The sequence below is a fragment of the Nasonia vitripennis genome (assembly GCF_009193385.2).
Source record: "Nasonia vitripennis strain AsymCx chromosome 3 unlocalized genomic scaffold, Nvit_psr_1.1 chr3_random0004, whole genome shotgun sequence".
NCBI lineage: Eukaryota > Metazoa > Arthropoda > Insecta > Hymenoptera > Pteromalidae > Nasonia > Nasonia vitripennis.
This window is the reverse complement of record NW_022279623.1, coordinates 879,917-897,748: the sequence shown is the minus strand read 5'-3', so window position 1 is coordinate 897,748 and position 17,832 is coordinate 879,917. Positions and strand designations below refer to the sequence as shown.

At 36.6% G+C, this 17,832-nt stretch overlaps 5 protein-coding genes across 9 annotated transcripts; 3 read left to right on the top strand and 2 right to left on the bottom strand.

Annotated features, from left to right (window-relative positions):
- Window positions 1–43: 43 nt before the first annotated feature.
- On the bottom strand, window positions 44–1,670 carry LOC103316568 (RNA 3'-terminal phosphate cyclase). Its single transcript, XM_008210747.4, has one exon. It carries the CDS (start codon window positions 1,346–1,348, stop codon window positions 227–229), a length of 1,122 nt encoding a protein of 373 aa, XP_008208969.1. The 5' UTR covers window positions 1,349–1,670; the 3' UTR covers window positions 44–226.
- LOC100119628 (vacuolar protein sorting-associated protein 33A) lies at window positions 1,555–4,331 on the top strand. 3 transcript variants are annotated; one of them, XM_031925710.1, is made up of 9 exons: window positions 1,576–1,654; window positions 1,796–1,903; window positions 1,977–2,170; window positions 2,252–2,736; window positions 2,817–2,940; window positions 3,036–3,196; window positions 3,289–3,834; window positions 3,941–4,063; window positions 4,162–4,331. In XM_031925710.1, exons 2-9 carry the CDS (start codon window positions 1,799–1,801, stop codon window positions 4,248–4,250), a joined length of 1,827 nt encoding a protein of 608 aa, XP_031781570.1. In that variant the 5' UTR covers window positions 1,576–1,654; window positions 1,796–1,798; the 3' UTR covers window positions 4,251–4,331. The 3 variants fall into 3 exon arrangements, with proteins under 3 accessions (XP_031781571.1, XP_031781570.1, XP_031781569.1); XM_031925711.1 differs by lacking the exon at window positions 1,796–1,903 and having other exon boundaries at window positions 1,555–1,654; XM_031925709.2 differs by lacking the exon at window positions 1,576–1,654 and having other exon boundaries at window positions 1,692–1,903.
- Window positions 4,331–8,274, top strand: LOC100119667 (TBC domain-containing protein kinase-like protein). 2 transcript variants are annotated; one of them, XM_008210751.3, is made up of 13 exons: window positions 4,523–4,696; window positions 4,768–4,999; window positions 5,094–5,343; window positions 5,417–5,645; window positions 5,713–5,987; window positions 6,074–6,220; window positions 6,291–6,411; window positions 6,481–6,820; window positions 6,900–7,106; window positions 7,181–7,440; window positions 7,502–7,629; window positions 7,714–7,876; window positions 7,943–8,274. In XM_008210751.3, exons 2-13 carry the CDS (start codon window positions 4,795–4,797, stop codon window positions 8,048–8,050), a joined length of 2,433 nt encoding a protein of 810 aa, XP_008208973.1. In that variant the 5' UTR covers window positions 4,523–4,696; window positions 4,768–4,794; the 3' UTR covers window positions 8,051–8,274. The 2 variants fall into 2 exon arrangements, with proteins under 2 accessions (XP_031781565.1, XP_008208973.1); XM_031925705.2 differs by having other exon boundaries at window positions 4,331–4,999.
- A 91-nt stretch (window positions 8,275–8,365) lies between these two features.
- LOC100678472 (protein broad-minded-like) lies at window positions 8,366–13,243 on the top strand. Its single transcript, XM_003424278.5, has 8 exons — window positions 8,366–10,180; window positions 10,248–10,585; window positions 10,648–10,844; window positions 10,925–11,269; window positions 11,698–12,017; window positions 12,423–12,600; window positions 12,677–12,892; window positions 12,965–13,243. Exons 1-8 carry the CDS (start codon window positions 8,490–8,492, stop codon window positions 13,094–13,096), a joined length of 3,417 nt encoding a protein of 1,138 aa, XP_003424326.1. The 5' UTR covers window positions 8,366–8,489; the 3' UTR covers window positions 13,097–13,243.
- On the bottom strand, window positions 11,893–17,565 carry LOC100119729 (apoptosis-inducing factor 1, mitochondrial). 2 transcript variants are annotated; one of them, XM_003424264.5, is made up of 11 exons: window positions 17,042–17,565; window positions 16,038–16,426; window positions 15,910–15,952; window positions 15,701–15,852; window positions 15,498–15,628; window positions 15,242–15,417; window positions 14,979–15,170; window positions 14,699–14,895; window positions 14,160–14,597; window positions 13,856–14,080; window positions 11,893–13,772 (listed from the first exon to the last, which is right to left on the bottom strand). In XM_003424264.5, exons 1-11 carry the CDS (start codon window positions 17,163–17,165, stop codon window positions 13,701–13,703), a joined length of 2,139 nt encoding a protein of 712 aa, XP_003424312.1. In that variant the 5' UTR covers window positions 17,166–17,565; the 3' UTR covers window positions 11,893–13,700. The 2 variants fall into 2 exon arrangements, with proteins under 2 accessions (XP_003424312.1, XP_008208975.1); XM_008210753.4 differs by having other exon boundaries at window positions 13,856–14,077.
- Between the last annotated feature and the right edge of the window lie 267 nt (window positions 17,566–17,832).

Genomic DNA, 17,832 nt, shown 5'->3' with positions numbered 1-17,832 from the left:
TAAAGAAAAATTTTTAGATAACTGATTAATAAAAACTATACTATAATGTTAATAAATAAAATTTTATGTCATGTATGAATACAAATTTACACATTTGTTTGTTCATTTTTGTACAAAAATTAATGCACACAGTCTTTTGTTTAGCTACAAAAAATTATATTTATTCCAATAAGTAGAATCCTCATACAAGTAATCAAGTATCTATATACTTATAATTATCACAATCTCAATTAAGGAATTCATTTATTAAACCTAATCCATTGCATTCTAAAATGTGTGAACCATTGTTATCTTGACTCGAAGAAAATCTTAGTCCCCTATTTCCCAACATGATTTCTGCAACTTGCTTTGCTGTTTCAGCATGGCAAGTCAATGGATTTTTTCCAACTTTGACTTTTGAAGGGCCTTTGGCTAAAACCATTAAAATGATTATTTGATCCTGTAAGTGTTCATCGACACAGGCATCAATTAGAATAGGAGACAACAGTTGATTAGCAGCTTCTACTCCTGGTGGTGTTGGAGCTTGATGTTTGGAGCCTAAAGCGGAACCACCAAAGATACAGTCTGTAGTTGTTTTGCATATTAAATTGATACCAGATCCATTTCCCACAGCAATATTTTTCTGTTCCTGGTAAGTGACTAGATGAATCGGAGGTACTGTGATGTCTCTTTTGGATAATTCTCTAATAATATTAGATCTGGCATCATCTGCCATTCTTTGAGCTTCGTGTATCTTTGTCCATCCAGCAACAAATGACCAGCCCATAATATTAACTGGATTTCCAGCATCAATTAATTCAATACCTGTTAAACTATGAATAGGATTCACATGCATATGAACCTCTCCTCCTCCCTGTGGATAATATCCTTTCCTTACTATATCAATATTTAAGTCTGCTCCAAATCTTTTAAACAGCGGTCTAAATACATTTGTAAAGTATTCAATCTGTGGTCCAAAAGGTACATTTGTACCTCCCTTAAGAATGTAAGTGGCTGCCTTGGATGAAAATAATGCACAAGGCAAAGCAATTTGAATAAGCAAACAAATGCAACCAGCTGTCCTTGTGTCCGCTAAAAATTCTTGCTTTTTATTTTGAAGAAATCCTGGTTTAAATGTTAAACAAGTAGAACCTATGTGAGCACCGGTGACATGAGCATTGCACATATCTCGAACCAATTCAACACCTTTTAAATGTTGAGCTGAAAGGCCAGGTTTTGGACGTCCTGCTCTTATATTGTTTATTTCTATAGGGATTCTGTACAGTGCACTCAAGCATAATGAAATTCTCAAGACCTGTCCTCCTCCTTCGCCGAGACTTCCATCTAACTTGACAAATTCTTGTGACATATTGCGTAGGATTTTATATTACAACAAATATATTATTTAATATTTTTTCAAGTTTTGCAATTGAAGAAAATTAGCGTTTATAACTAAACTTATCGTGTGCGTAATTAATTAAAAAATAAGAAACAACAAAGGGGTTCAAGTGTTTTTCAACTGTAATTTTTCTTAAAGTATAGGTAATGAATATAACTCTTCATACAATACTTTTTCGCAGTCAAGAATGGTGTTAGTAATATATACGATTACAATCAACTATAAGTAAAAAACGAAACAGAAGCAAACACTTTTCGACATTTACTTTTTGAAAAGGTTAGTATCTTTATATATAGACAGATATGGTTAGGTTATGTCAGCTTGTCAGTCAGTTTCATGTATATAGGTTTCTGCTGTCAGATTAGAGCTAGAGTGTTTTTAATTGTTTCTTATATTTACAAATGAAATTAAAACAAGATCATGTCGTCTGCACATTTATCAAGTGGTAGACTGAACATTGGATTAATTCAAGAACAAGCGAGAAAACAGTTACTTTGTTTACTTGAAAAGTGTGATGGGCCCAAAGTAAAGATTTGTTTACAATCAAAGGATCTATATCAAAGTATTTTAATTAATTCGGTTTTGTTTTTTATTCAAGGCTATTGTATGGGATGAATCTCTTGGAGGACCTATGGGCCTTGTTGCCAAATATGATATACTTGAGGAACATGAAGTTATTAAAATGTATCCATTAGTAGGTGGGCGTTTACCACCTGCTGATGTTACTAATGTCATTTTTATTACAAGACCACATTTGGATCTCATGGACTTGATTGCTCAGAATATTCATGGGTAATAAACTACATTTAATAAAAACTTTTAATTAATTGAATTTAATTTAATTATTAATAGCTTTATTGATATTGTATATAGGGAAGAAGGAAACCGACAGCGTAAAGAGTTTCACATATTTTTTGTGCCTCGTAAGAGTTTACTCTGTAAAAAGAAATTACAAAATCGTGGTGTATTCGGAAATTTTACTCTAATTGAAGAATTTGCTTGTGATCTTTTTCCTTTTGATAATGACTTGGTATCTATGGAAATAAGCAGTGCTTACAGAGAATTTTATTTGGAAAATGATCCTACTTGCTTATATCAAGTTGCACAAGCAATACAAAGTATGCAAAAACTTTATGGGAAAATTTCTAGAGTTACTGGAAGGGGGCCTGCTGCTAGTAAAGTGTGGGATCTTATGCAAAGGTTGGACAGAGAAACAGAAGATACAAAAGTTAATAATATACAAGCACCCGTGATTGAACACCTTCTTCTACTTGATCGATCAGTAGATTTACTATCACCTTTAGTGACACAATTAACTTATGAAGGATTGATAGATGAAATATTTGGCATTAACAACAGTAAGTATTTGTATTTCAGTAGTGGATTCAAGAGAAGTACAATATCAACCAATCATTTAATATTTTTGTGATTTGTTTAGCGACAGTCAAGTTACCTGCTGAAAAATTTTTAAGCTCTGATGAATCACCAACAGTCATGTCTTTAGAGAAAAAGAAACAGCAGATAATACTTAATTCAGGGGAAGAACTATTCGCTGAAATCAGGTATTATAAATGCACTAATTATATATATCTAAAAGAAGTTTCGATATATATTAAATAAAATATTGTTTTTGACTGATAATTTTTCATATTTTAAGGGACAAGAATTTTAATGGAGTTGGTCCAGTTCTCAGTAGAAAAGCAAAAGTGATATCATCACAACTCGATGAGAGGCATGGAGATAAAAGTGTACAGGAAATTAAGCAATTTGTAGCCAGGCTTCCTCACATGTTGGCAACCAAGCAATCTTTAGCTAAGCGTATGTGCAGTCATAGTCTGATGTTTTTATGATCTGATCAATTTGATAATTTATTTTTATTATTTTACTAACAATGCCATTTCACATAATAGACACAACGATAGCAGAGATGATTAAAGAAGTGACAGATTCAACTAATTTCTTGGATACGTTACAAGTTGAGCAGGAGCTTTTAAATTGTATTGATACAGATAAACCTAATTCCTACATAGAAGACTTGATAGCACAGCAAGAACCACTTTTGAAAGTTTTGAGACTTCTCTGCATTCAATCAATAACGAATTCTGGCTTGAAGCAAAAACTTCTTGACTACTATAAAAGAGAAATAATACAAACATATGGTTTTCAGCATTTACCCACATTATTGAACTTAGAAAAAGCTGGACTATTGAAAGTTCAACAGTCTGTTAGGCAATACACAGTACTAAGAAAAGCTTTAAGGCTGACAGTTGAAGATGAAAGTGAAATCGCACCAAAAGACATAAGCTATGTGCATTCAATATATGCTCCTCTAAGTGTTAGGCTTGCAGAACAATTAGTGCAACCTGGAGGATGGCAAGGACTAAATGATATTCTTGGATTACTGCCTGGACCTGCCATAAGTAGTGTTTCTCAAAAAGCAGTTTCAACGGGAAGAAGTAAATAACTTGTTTAGATTTTCAATTACTTGAAATTTTATTAACAATCCGGAAAATTATTTCAAGCATTTTTATGCAAGATTAATATGACAATTATTTTATTTAGGAAATTCAATAACTAGTGAGGACTCTACTTCAGAGCCACCAAAACTCATACTTGTATTTTTCATTGGAGGCTGTACATATGCAGAAATTTCAGCTCTGAGATTCCTTTCTCAACAAGAGGATTGTAAGTGTTGAGTTGAAATATTAATAATTAAATGTATAAATGTATATTAATTATTAATTTTCATATTGATCAATCTTCGTTTATTTTCTTATTTTCAGCAAATGTTGAATTTGTAATTGGCACAACAAAACTCATAAATGGAAACACTTTTCTATCTTCGTTGATGGATGAAATGCCAAACAGCTAATTTTAGTCTATATTTTTGTTACGTTATTTTGTATTATATATAATATATAATTGTATAAATAAAAAGTAATAATTAAAATAATTATGTATTTATTTTTTTAACATTGAAAAAATAAAAAAAATTTTAAATGTACAACAATTCCTTTTTTTATAACAATATTAAAATAGATGTTTCTAATCACGTTAGTTTGTAGTAATTTAAAATGTTAAAATCAAATAGCTGAGTCATATATAGAAAAAGATATGTCTAAATCAGCTGATATACACGCCCCCTCTCCAACCTATATTACATTTACCGTCATCGATTTGTTATTATTTTCATGTGCAAAAATCGTAGCTGGTATTTATGAGTACAATTGTATTTACAAGTGTGAATTCAAGTACAACTAGGTGGTCCCAGATTTATTAAAATGAATAATCATACATAAACTGCATATTCTTGCATTTGTACGTACTATTGAAATAAGGAGATGATTATATATTTAGGTTAAGTTGATTCAAGTTTTTCAATGTGATAGAAGAATTGATACATCTCAAAATAAAACATGTGCCCAGCATTATTGGAAAATGAGGAAAGATGTTTTGGGGGAATGACATTTTTTGCTCAAAGTCATCCAGCTGAACTTTGTGGAAGCAATGGTCTACCACTAACTCCAAATTCAATAACAATATTAGGCAAGTCACAATTTTTGAAAACTATTCAACACCCAAATTTATCCACATATTTGGATATTATCAGAAGCAAACATGGTAAGCTGTGTATAGATCTTATTATTTTTTTTTATTTAAACTGGAAAATTATACTTTTTTAGTATTTCATTACGAATTTGTAACGGAATTTCAGAACGAACTGTTGTTGTAGCTGAATATAGAGGCGAATCTCTTGCCTCAAAGGAAAATTTATCTGTCGATGATGTTATTAAAATAGCTTATCAGTGCTTAGTTGGGCTGAATTATATGAATGAACTTGGATTAGTGCATAGTCATCTAAGTCCAGAAAATATTTTAGTTAACAAAAATGGAGATATTCAACTTTATAACTTTGGGTTATATTACATGACAGATCATGGAAAAAATGTTTCCTTCCCAATTGGGTATGTACTATAACTGTTTCTTTGCTTGTCTACACAATTATTATACTTGTAATAAAATTTTCATCTATTTTAGCTATCCCAAATATACTGCACCTGAAGTATTTCTTAGTAGTGGAATACGAAGCAATAAAGTGGATTCATGGTCGTTGGGTATGATTATCGCAGAACGTTTATTGGGACGAACTCTTTGGCCTGGAGTCAAATTGTCCCAGTGTTTGAGAAAAGTTCTAAGCTTGATTCATACTGAAAATAGCATTTTTGAGCGGTTGTCACGCGAAAATAATTGTTTTGATGTTTATGAGGTAATTTTTTTTACTGTCAAAAATGTTTGCTTTAAAAGAACATACAAGCTTATCTTATGATTTTCAGGAACTTCCAGAGGATGTTAAAGAGTTTTTAAATGCCTGTCTACAAATACACCCATCATTACGAAAAACTCCTGAAAATCTTTTAGAACTACCAATATTTGAAGATTATTTAAAGAAGGATGAAAGCGAAAAGAAAAATGGCTTGTATGAAAATGTTATCAATCGAAAAATGGATGAATTGTATTATTTATGGCAATTAGCTGGAGGGGATATGTCCATGGAATTAAAAAAGCAAGGTTTAATTCGTTCTAGACCTCCAATTTTATCAATACCCAAGTAAAGTAATTTCTTTAACAATAATAATAATAATAACATACTATTACTATAATAGATAGCAATTGTTACATAATACATATTTCTAGTTTAGTGATTCTGCTTGGCCAAATGTTTGGACATCGTGATACAGCAGGGTTGCTTGATCTTCGAGTTGTCAAGGTTTCACTTGATAAATTGAATCAAAGATTGTCACATATTCCTTATGTTGCTAATTATCCGCGGCTTACAAGCCAGTATGTAAATTTTGAAATGTACAAAAACGTCGTTATGAGATATTTTTTTAAAAATAATTTCAAATTTTAGGATGCATGTGCAAGCACAAGATGATTTGACTGATGCATCATCTCAATTACCATTAATTATAAGAGAAAGAGACACAGAATATCAATTTTACAGAATTGTTTTATACGATAGACTACTTCAGGTAATTCAAAATTATTTAAAAATAAAATAATTATAAAAATTTATAAATAATTATAAATGAAACTTGTAGATTTATCCAATAACGAAAGATGCAATAATTAGAGAAGCCCATAAGGATATTCCACCACCAGTAAGAGGTGCAGTATGGGCAGCTCTGCTTGGTGTCACAGGGGACATTCAAAAACGATATGATATGATTGATAAAGAAACGCCAACGCATACCGATAGACAAATTGAAGTAGACATTCCGAGATGTCATCAGTATAGTGAACTTCTATCATCTGGTGCTGGGCATGAGAGACTCCAAAGGTTGCTAAAAGCATGGGTCAGAGATAATCCACATTACGTTTATTGGCAGGGACTCGATTCACTCACAGCGCCGTTTTTATTTTTAAATTTTAATAACGAAGGTGGACCTGCTATAAAAATTTCAGTCATATCAATCGAATAATTCTATTACAGTATTGTTAATTATTAATAATTTTACAGCTAGGGCTTTTGCTTGCCTATCTGCTTTCATACCAAAGTATCTACATAAATTTTTCTTGAAGGATAATTCTGCAGTAATACAGGAGTATTTAGGAAAATTTTCCCAGATTATAGCTTTTTACGATCCACAATTGGCAAATCACTTGAAATCGATAAATTTTGTACCCGAGTTGTTTGCCATACCTTGGTTTTTGACCATGTTTTCACGTACGTTCGTTTATCTAAATAATACTTTTGGAAACCAAGATTTCCATCATATAAAATAAAATTATATTTTCCAGATGTGTTCCCTATTCATAAAATCTTACACTTGTGGGATAAACTTTTACTAGGAGATTCGTCATTTCCGCTCTTTGTTGGCTTGGCCATTTTAAAACAATTAAGGGATTCCCTTCTTACCTCAGGATTTAATGAATGTATCCTTTTGTTTTCGGATCTTCCCGAGATCGATATAGAACTGTGCGTCAAAGATTCCATGTCAATGTATCAAAAAACTCCAGCAAGTATAACATATCGCAAACATCAATTCAATCAATCCAAGGTATGTTTATAAATTATCATTGTACACAGGCTGTAAATGATCGTGAAAATGATTTTTACAGGCTACTAGTTGGTCAGAACCGGAACCTGGGACTGAGAAGATGCCTAGAATCAGTGTTGACGACTTTCTAAATTTAATAGAAAATGCGTCGGATAAAGTTATTGTCGTTGATATTCGAAACAATATACAGTGAGTACACCTTTTGTTCGGATGATTCAAACGATCTTATTAAATGTCACAAGTAATTTGCATTTCATAAAATTTTTTATTCAGATTTGAACGAGGTGCTCTAGTGGGCAGCATAAATATTCCTTTCACAAGTGTACAGCTGGCTCATGTACAACTTGATACTCTTGGACCACAAGCAAAGCCACTATCAGAAAATAAAGAGAGTATTGTCGTCATAATTGGACCAAACGACCAGAATAACGTTTTAGTGAGTAAATTATAGCGAACCTGTATTTAACAACAAGAATTCTCGTTTAAATATTGTTTTCCATAGTTTGCAGATTTCCTCATGACTTGTCAAGTTATCGGCGTCTGTTCGTTGCAAGGAGGCATCTACGCTTTGCGTTCCAAAGCTGCAAATCTTCTACTTCTCGCGCGTTGATGAGAATTTGTTTTATATAGGATTTTTACTCTTTTAATCGCGTATTTTTTCGTATCGACGAGATTTTTTATTCGCGCTGTATCTATGTAATTAAGTGAACTTGCGCTTAAGAAATTCGCAAAGATCTATTGTGATAAAAATATTGAAATTTATTTATACAATACTCTATACCTTTACTGTATATACACTACGTTTGAAAAAATACATTTTTTATGTTTATTAAACGACTCGTCGTTAAACTGTTCGAATTTACCTCGTTATCGCACGTGTTCTCATAGTTACCATGACGATAAGTTCAAAACACAATCTACCTACTTTGCTAGTTCAGCGCGAACCTATAACTCGCATATAATGGCTGAATGAACAAGTGTAAATAATCGTTTGTTTACTACTTACGCTGCACCTAAATCCAAGTAGAATCGCAACATAGTATTACACAATGGAGAGCCAGCTGTCGCCGCGTTTCAAAAAGTTCATCAAGAAATGCCTGAACGACGAGTTCTCCAGCAGCATAGAGGAAAACCTGAAGGGAGATCGAGACCCCTACGACGTGGCTCAGAAGATCATCAACTCGCGCGAGATGACGGAGCTAAGCCATGCTATCCGCACTTCGTTCGTCGAGCAGATCGACGCCTCGAGAGCAACGACTCGTCTGAATTCAGCGGCAACTTCGAGGCCCCAGACCTCTCTCTCATTCGTCAGCGACCTGTCCGCTGGCGATGATTGGTCCCTCAAGGCCAATGGTACCGATGAGTTCGGCCAGATCGTCGAGCAGATGGGCCAGGATCAACCTGACCACGTCAGGCTCGCCGGTTACGAGGCTCTATTGGAGACCGAACTGGCCAATCTTCCGACCAGCAATTCTTGGGAAGCTCTTCTCAAGACTCTCCGAGATGGTCTGACTGACGACAGCAGGTCCGTATTCGAGGCTAGTCTCCTGGTGCACGCCAAGCTCCTCAACTGCCCCCAGTACCTTGGTGCCTACTCGAACCTGCTCAGCGCCTACACCGAGCAGTGCCACTCCAAGAAACTGTTCGACACGCTGCCAAACCTGTTGAGCGGCGTCAACTTCAAGATCTTCCTGCACGAGAAGCTGTTTCGTATGATGCGACTGATTCTCGACGAGCACGAGGAGCTGCTCAAGACCAGCCGCGCCGGCGACAAGTTCGTCGAGGAGGCGATCGAGCAGTTCGTCGCCTTCGTCTGCTCGCACTCGATATTCAGCACGGCCCAGTTGCGCCAACTCAGCGCGCTAAACATCATCGCACTTCTGGAACCGCAAGCTGGCTGGAGCCGGAAATGGCTTCATGCGCTGCACACCCGGAAGATTCTTTGCGCTGCCTTGTCCAAGTCACCGAGTCTCCTGCATTTCGTCGTAGCTTGCGTAAAGCGAGGTCTGGATCAGCAAGCTGGGCCTGTCTCCGTGACTATCTGCGACGAGCCAGCGGACGTCTTTGTATCGGGGGATTCGATCGAGGTCTTCACATACTTACACTGCCTACACCTGCTGACTCAACTGTGCAGCTACTCCACTGGTCGGACATTGCTGTCCGAAAGTCAGACCAATGAGTCCTTCTCCATCCCAGATTTTCTGGCTGGGCTGTTGAGTTCACTGAACGCCTTGGCTGCATCGGATGCGTCCAACGGCATCTACGAGACGGTCAGATCTGCTCTCAAGACTCTTCTCAAAAGACCTCCAATCCTCTACGACGCGAGGTTTCATCGTATGGCTCTGAGCCCGCTCGAGAGACCGGAGCAGATGAGGCTGTGGCCGCACAGTCTCGACGTACTTGGCCACATGCTCGACACCCAGGACGGACCAAACTTTCTCATGACCGAGTACAGAATCAACTCGGCTGCGAGTCTGGAGAACAGCAGGAGTCCAAGTTGCCCGCTCATGACGATCCTCGCATATGCAGCAGATATGCTCAGACAACCTGTGGCCGTGATGAGCGTCGAGCACGTGGTGCAGCTGTTCAGATTTGTCGGCAGAATTTTCGCGATCCACGAGATATTTTACATCGTCGAGGAGATGGTCCGGGAGAACTTCTATCCAAGCGTTACCTATCTGTACAGCAAGTTGGACAAGTACTACATCGAGAACGAGAACAAGACGCAGTACCTCGACAAGTAAGATCTACTGTTGATGAATAACTTTGTTGAATTGTTGATCTTAATGAATTTAAATTCACTTCAGAGCAGTGAAGGAAATGCTGTTGAGCGTGGTATCGATACCCTTGGGTCTTCAGATGTTGTCCAACGAGCCACTAGTTTTAGAGGAGCTGATACGCGGCTCGATAGCTCCGGTTCGAGCCTCCTGGAGCGACTTCAACGTAGTCAGCTTCATATCCAACGCGGGCTTTCTAAGCCGTGGAACGGAAATCCTGCTGGATCTAGCACCCCATGTCCTGTCAACTCCTTTGGCCGAGGTGTGCAAGGTCCTGGAAGATCCGCAACAGTTTCACGATCCTTGGGAGAATGCAGATGTTAAGCTCTTCCTTCACGTGCTCTCTCTGTTTTCTCTCAACACAAGCTGTGAGTAGATAGCAGATGAATTTGATTGTTCGGCTTATAATGAAGACGATTTTTTTTTTTAGGTTTTATGGCCTTCATGACGAGCGCGAACGAGGCAAGCCAAGAAGATTCGGGAGAGTATCTCACCAACTTGTACGAGCTTTTTCAGCACTTCATCGACATAGATTCTCAGTATCATCATCTAGGACTCTTGTCGCTCAAAGTCATTATTTGGAATTTAGATATTTACATTTACTTGATCAACTTGTTAGATTTTCAGGTAATTCAATGCTTCGATCGACGCATGTATGGTTCTAGGCTGTATCTTTCAAGTTTTCAAATAGCTGATAAAACTTTCAGAACGAGATGCTCAAGTTCCAAGAATACGGATCGTACGAGCACGATGAGTCTCTCGATGTCAAGAGCAACTACATCGTTGACGAGTGTAGCCTCTTGCGGCATACGATCTTGCTGAATTGCTACTACGTAAGGCACAAGCGTAAAGAGTACATGGTCACACCGGAGGAGAGTCGATTATTTTCAAAATTGCCACCCGCTGAGGGCATCGACGACGACTTTGTGAAACGAAGTCCCTCACAGTCGAACTTGACCACCTGGTTGCAGGACACCGGGCCCGGACTGCGAGATCATAACTGGGTTCTGCAGACTAGACGGGCACACAGATCGTCGCCCGCCCCGATGCAGGTAAGCTTGAGAATGTTTTCATACTCGCCGAGAGGAAAGTATATAATGATTCGAATTATGCCTGTCGGTATTCGGATTTTTCTACTTTCTTAGTAATTTTCTTCGAATAAAAATCTTTAAGGTAGCCTTAGTTTGCAGTAAATAATTGCGATTTATCAAAAAGCATTGGGGACGCAGTATGTTATACTATGAAATTCACGACTGTTAGTTTCATTGCGTAGCATCAGATGCAGATACTGCGAAGTAATAAGATATTATACTAAGAATTTATCTAGTCGCCTCCTGCAGTATTCTAAGAATATTTTTTCATCTATAATTGATTGAAAAAAGAAAAAATCTATGACTAATGATAATCTCAAATAAACTATATAAATAGTTATTCATATATTGCTTGTCACACGCGACTTATCAAATCCTTTTTCCTGTAGAATGCCGTATTGATAAATTTACTGGATCAAATGGAGCAAGCAGTGGAGCAGGTCGAATGGGTGGACCGATTCAAATGGGATCCCGATTTGAAGTGTAGTGACGATTACTGGCTGCCGGAAGAACTGCATGGAATCGATTTAGTTGTACACTATGGTGTGATTAATGGACAGTTAGAAAGAACAGGCGACAGCAAGCACAATTTAAAAGTGTTTATTCAATCCTCACATGACTTTATAAATTACAACAAGTCCTTGCAATTTGAAGGATTCGACTGGTTTTTGTCGACTATTTTTCTCATTTGCAGCGGTAACGTAGAGAAGTTAGTATACGCTGTTAGTCGTTGTTAGCTGTTAGTTATTTTTGCTCAACAATTGTTTAATACTATAAAATGAATATTTGAAAAATGCCTCAGTTGGCCGCGATTACGTTTTAGCAACTGGAATGGTATTTCAATTAACGCCTTCTTTAACTCAACGCAACTTGATCATTGAAAGATACATTGATTAAGTTGATTGCAAAGACGTCAAAAGAAAGTTGACTCGACAGTCACAAAACGACTCGAGCTAACCAGATATCATCATTGGCAAATTAGGTCTCAGGTTGAAAACTTGGTTGTCATTGTCGTAACATAGTTACTTTTGACTCTAAAGCTTTTTGTCATCACAGACCTTTAATACTTTGTTAGATAGATTAATTTACCGTACTAAAGTTTACTCTTTTTTAGGGCAAAAACATTTGTGACACAAATTTTAAGATTTCCATCGGCGATATTCATGTGGCCTGCGCTCGCGCAAGCTGTTGATGAGTCAAACGAAGAAGAGGCTTCAACGAGGTTTCTGTTTGCCCATCTTCTTGAAAATATTGTCAGCCAAGAATTCCCGACGATAAAATTTGCACTAAAGGTAAACTTAATATTTTTCATATAAAGTTAAAAAAAAATGGAAACAGAATTTATTAAATACAAAATTTAATTTTTAGAATGAATGCGGGATTGACTGGTGGATGATCTGTGATAGACAGCTCACTCAATGTTTCTGGGGGATTCTTCCATGGAGTGAAATCATGCATTACTTGGCGATTTGCATTACGCATCCACCAGATTATGTGGTTTACTACTGCGCTTCTTTGTTAAATCACTGCGAAGGTGAAATGTTGAAAAACATTATGAAAGGAAAATTGTGGCCCGAAGATATGGTGAGAACTAAAAAATGTAAATTCCTAACTATTACTCAATGAGATTGTCACGAGAATGTTTTGATATTCAAGATCTTGGAAGATTATCGGATTCACAGTCAGATGGGATTCATGGACCGTTTGGGAAAAAGACACGGAGGAAAAGTGCTTCCACCATTAACGCAACGGAAACTTAATATTCAAGATAACGAGGGAAATAGTTGAGTACTATAAACATCAAATTAAAATGTTTTGTTAACTTTTATGTAAATGGATCATTGACTCGCTATATTTTGTACAGCTGACTAATTAGTTATAGCTTTTAATAAAAATAAAAAAACAAACAATACAATGCCAGATGACGTGAAAAAATTGTAATTGGTATTTTTGTACGATGAAATATTAAGATGAACAAATTAAATTCATTCATTTGAAAATCTATAATACATAATCTCGAACTTATGCAATAAAGTTTTTCATACACAATTCGTTACAACTATCTAACTTGTAATCTATCAAGCATTTGAATGTCACCAAACAAGCATTTTGTGTATGTCTATTGTCTTTATTTATTTTTCTGCTAAAATTTGTAAGCGCCATCAAGGTTAGCAGTTAAAATAAATGCAACTCTACTTCGTACTTTCGACAATTGAAGCTTCTTGAAATTTCACCAAGAGTTCAACATCGATCGGAATGAATGTTAGGAAATTAAAATAGTGGTACAAATACCAGTTACCTCTTTTAACGTGATCATAAACGCTTCGAAAACACCTACACGTTCGCGTATATACAAAACAATGATCTAAATATTTTCAGACATTTTAGCTTTTCAGTCCTCGTGAATCGCAAATAGCTTGGCGGCTTCGTTCAATTCATCGTACTTTGTTCCTCTCGCAAGCAGCTGTAAAAAAGAGTAGTTAATATATGCGCGCAACTCGTTTGTAATTTGAAGATTCAAAATGCTTTTAATTTATTTTTATTTACCTGTCTAGCAACGGACATGCGGTTAAAAATATTCCACAGGACAATGCCCACAACAGTGTTATCACGTACATAGAAGATGACGCCTTTTCCATAATTATCTTCTGTACTTGGAGATTCTTCCTTGGATTTTTCCTTACTAGAATCTACTTTAGCAGTCACCACTTGCTTTTCATCAGAAGCAGACTGGGTTTTTGATCCAGATTCAAATTTCGCTTCGTCTTTCTGCTAGTAAATATTATATTATTGGTTTAAATAAGTTAAATAATTTTAGATTACAAGTAGACTTCTGTTTAATGCTTGTTACCTCTTCACTCGTTGATCTAATGCCTTCATCAGACGCTGTCACTGCAGCCAATGGTGTGTCTTGCTCAGTAGCTTTAGCAAATACGCCTACTGTCTCCAGAGACGAATCAATAATTCCTATGGCTTCGAATCCAACTTCTGGACCCAAGTCAGACCAGAACATGGACTGATGCAGATATGGTTTCCGTGCACCCGTCATATTTTCACCAGCCAATCGTCCGGAAATAACCGCGTGATCGTGATGTTCGATTCTTCTTCTACCAAGTTTAACATCGTAAAAACATGCGGCATCGCCTGCCACCCACAAATTGCTTCTCGCTTCTAATTCGGCATTAACTAGAAAGCCACCTTGCTCGGGATCTACTTCTAAAGAGGAGTCCTTTGCAAACGTGGTGTTCGCTTCGACGCCAATCGCAACTACAACCTGGTCAGCTTCTAACTGCAAAAACAAAAAAGAATACATCATATTTTTAAAAACTGAATTATTTTTCAAGAAAAAGACATATATCTAAATATTAAGTATAATTTTTAATAACTTACAATTTGGCCATCTGTAAGTGCAAGCGATAATCTACCATTTTTCAAGCTACAGTCATGAACTTCTACATTGGGTATGCAATTCACACCTTCAATTTCTGAATGTTTTGTTGTCCACTCGCTCAAATATTCTGGTAAAACTTGTGCCAAGATATTCTTTTCTTTGTAAATTTGATAAACCTTTTGCCCTTCATATGTTACTGTGTACAAGATACATAGCCAAGTTTTAGAGAAAGTTAACGAGAAAAAGACAATTTAACAGTATAAATCTTAGATAGCTTACAATTTCGAGCAAGTGAAGTGGAAAGTTCTGATCCCAAGAAACCTCCACCAACAACAACGATATTTTTCACCGAAGGCTTCTTAATGTTTCGAACAAGTTCAATGTAATCCTCTTTAGTTCTAAAAACTATAACTTTTTCTTTAATTTTCTCATTTGCTGTCTCGAATGCAGATACATTCTTGGGCGATGCACCTACACAAACAATAAAATTAGTTGTATTTAAAGAATGTATTTAAAATATTTTTCTATCAAGTAAAAATTACCAGTTGCAATAAGGCATTTATCATATTTAATTTTGTAGTCATCTTGCAAATAGGCAGTTTTGTTAGGCACATCTATTTTCTTGACTTTCCAGCCTGTAGCAACTGCTACACCACCTTTTTCAGATTCTGCCAAGTCATTGACATTGAGATAAAATTCAGGAGGTTCGTAGAACAAACTAAGGAAAACAAGAAAAATATGTTACAAGGTGTGGTGATTACAAGACAAAATTTAAAATAATTAGTAAATTAAAATTACCTCCTCTTTGTGCCGTTCCATTGTTTAAAAATTAATTTAGATGACATGGCTTCATCCCTGTTATACCAAAGCTCTTTGGACAAAGGTGGCCTCATATAAGGTAAGTCTCCTTCGTTAGTTATCACCAGAACCTATTTGATTTTAATAAAAATAATAAGTACAACTTATGAATATTTGAAAAATGCCAAGAAAAATGACGAAACCTTAGCAGTGGGATCACCAGCTTTAATAGCACGAAATGCTGAAAATGCAGCAGTACCACCTCCTATTAACAAGTATGGTATTTCGGCTGGAATTGAACCAGAATCTGGTGGATTTGGGACAATCTCACGCCTACCAGTGCTGGTATCGATTTCTAAAAGTAGAAATAAACTCTTGAATCAGCTGTTTTTTTTTATCTACAAGAACTTACTTTTTTTCTTCTTGCCATCATCACCCGTGAACCATTCCACATACTGTAAGAAAGTGTTGATAGAGTATAGATTCAACATATAGTAGCAATCACAAAAAAAAAATATATATATATATATATATATTTACCGCATAGGCAGAGACTCCAGCTAAAATAACTGCGGCAATCAGATGTTTCCAGTATTTGAATCCTGGTTCATTATCACCTGGGCCTCCAGATTTGTAACAGTCTTCTACATGAACTGGAGGGCAGTTTGGTGGACAAGTGTAATTCCTATTATCGCAGAGGGCTTGGACTCGCTCTGGAGGCTTTGCCTCTTGAGGTGGTGGTACAGGTGGAGGTGCAGATGCATGCGGCGCTGGTGGTGGCGGAGGTGGAGGTGGTGGCAGTGGAGGAACTTTCTTTGATGTTTTTGTTTTGCTATTGGGCACGCAGTCTTCTACTTTGGCGGTAGTACCAGTAGTTTTGGTTTTCTTACTTTTGGAACTATACCTCAGACATCCTATACTTATGAAATCTAGAAACAATTGATATTTGTACAAATTAGTTGATGTATTTAACAAGCATTACAGATAGGCTTAGAGTATAACAAAATAACTGGCATATTGTCTGTGCACTGGGTGAAACATATACAAACAATGTTTGCGATACAGAACTTTTGTTGGTTTCCCAATACAAGAACCATCCCAACTATAATTATAGATAAGAGTAGTGTTTATGTAATTTTTACCCAGAATGTAATGGATTTCAGTGTAACAATCATGCTAATAATTTGCTTTTACAAACAGAAATTTGAAAAAGTACAAGAGGCTTTCCAGATGCTGTAAAATTATATTTTCCGAACAAAATCCATCGGAAAAGCGAATTTCGTTATCAAACGCAAATAACATCAATCTTGCCGAGTTGAGGTTATGTCTCCCAGGGCGATCCGAGCACGCGGTTCCGTTTTCCCCCCAAAATCCCCCAGTCTCCCTCAACCCTCTTCAAATGAATACACTCAAAATCTCGGGGAAGCTTTCCCGACATCCCATTCTGTGACAAAAGCTCGATATATCCCTCGGATCATCCGGGACAGCGGAGATGATGAAAGACCGGTAAGTTGAGAGAAATTCGCAAGTAGTGGAATACTGACCGAAGCGTTTGAGGGGCTCGGAGAAGTTCTTCGCGTGTGCTTGTCTCGTTATCCTGGACAGCTGGCCGACGGCACGGCCGTACCTCAGCATTTTGGCCGGTCGACTGATGGCCTGATGCTGCATGCACGTTCGCACTGCACAACAACGTCGTCGGCTCTCTCTCCCTACTTACGCAATATGGTGGTCGTCAGCGCGCGTGCGGCACTGCACGTTTGATGATGATGCGGGGCGATGATCAGTCGTTCTCGCTCTGCAGCGGCGGCTGATTTTGGTTTTGATGGCATTATTAATATGATAATCCTACGCGCAGAACTGTCCCGCGGGCCGATTAGGGTGTCAATGTTTTCACTTTTCAGTGATTTGAAGTTTTTGGAAATTTGAACGGTCGTTAATTTTGTTTAATTTATTGAACTATATAGGACAAGATTAGGTTTTTAAAAATAATTTATGTAAAAACGGATAAATGCAAGCTTATTTAGTTGTTTTTTTTTGGTTATTCGAAATTTTTGTGGAAAACAAATGAGTATTACTTGTTTATACATTTATATGCACTAGTGTATCAAGTAAATAAATACAATAATAAAACTAATTTTTTCCGATTTCCTGGCAGCACTCCAATTCTATACTTATACGCGCTTCGGTTAGTTGACTGGGAATTCCCAAAATTCTCAAGATATGTTGTCGCTGTAGTATACTCAGTTCATACTGACATATAATTCGTAAACTAGACTTTTTTTAAATCACTCGAATATAAAAGAAAAATACATAATATTATACTGCAACTACATAG

What these genes read in the sequence shown, in the direction of transcription:
- LOC103316568 (XM_008210747.4), bottom strand. Translation starts at nt 1,348, where the DNA reads ATGTCACAAGAATTTGTCAAGTTAGATGGAAGTCTCGGCGAAGGAGGA.
- LOC100119628 (XM_031925710.1), top strand. Translation starts at nt 1,799, where the DNA reads ATGTCGTCTGCACATTTATCAAGTGGTAGACTGAACATTGGATTAATT. An exon ending in AATATTTGGCATTAACAACA is followed by an intron (nt 2,737 to 2,816) that starts GTAAGTATTTGT and finishes TGATTTGTTTAG; the next exon opens with CGACAGTCAAGTTACCTGCT. An exon ending in GAACTATTCGCTGAAATCAG is followed by an intron (nt 2,941 to 3,035) that starts GTATTATAAATG and finishes TCATATTTTAAG; the next exon opens with GGACAAGAATTTTAATGGAG.
- LOC100119667 (XM_031925705.2), top strand. Translation starts at nt 4,795, where the DNA reads ATGTGCCCAGCATTATTGGAAAATGAGGAAAGATGTTTTGGGGGAATG. An exon ending in ATTGTTTTGATGTTTATGAG is followed by an intron (nt 5,646 to 5,712) that starts GTAATTTTTTTT and finishes TATGATTTTCAG; the next exon opens with GAACTTCCAGAGGATGTTAA. An exon ending in CCAATTTTATCAATACCCAA is followed by an intron (nt 5,988 to 6,073) that starts GTAAAGTAATTT and finishes ACATATTTCTAG; the next exon opens with TTTAGTGATTCTGCTTGGCC.
- LOC100678472 (XM_003424278.5), top strand. Translation starts at nt 8,490, where the DNA reads ATGGAGAGCCAGCTGTCGCCGCGTTTCAAAAAGTTCATCAAGAAATGC. An exon ending in AAGACGCAGTACCTCGACAA is followed by an intron (nt 10,181 to 10,247) that starts GTAAGATCTACT and finishes AATTCACTTCAG; the next exon opens with AGCAGTGAAGGAAATGCTGT. An exon ending in GTTTTCTCTCAACACAAGCT is followed by an intron (nt 10,586 to 10,647) that starts GTGAGTAGATAG and finishes TTTTTTTTTTAG; the next exon opens with GTTTTATGGCCTTCATGACG.
- LOC100119729 (XM_003424264.5), bottom strand. Translation starts at nt 17,165, where the DNA reads ATGCAGCATCAGGCCATCAGTCGACCGGCCAAAATGCTGAGGTACGGC. An exon ending in CTGGAGTCTCTGCCTATGCG is followed by an intron (nt 15,953 to 16,037) that starts GTAAATATATAT and finishes ACTTTCTTACAG; the next exon opens with TATGTGGAATGGTTCACGGG. An exon ending in GCATGTCCGTTGCTAGACAG is followed by an intron (nt 13,773 to 13,855) that starts GTAAATAAAAAT and finishes TCTTTTTTACAG; the next exon opens with CTGCTTGCGAGAGGAACAAA.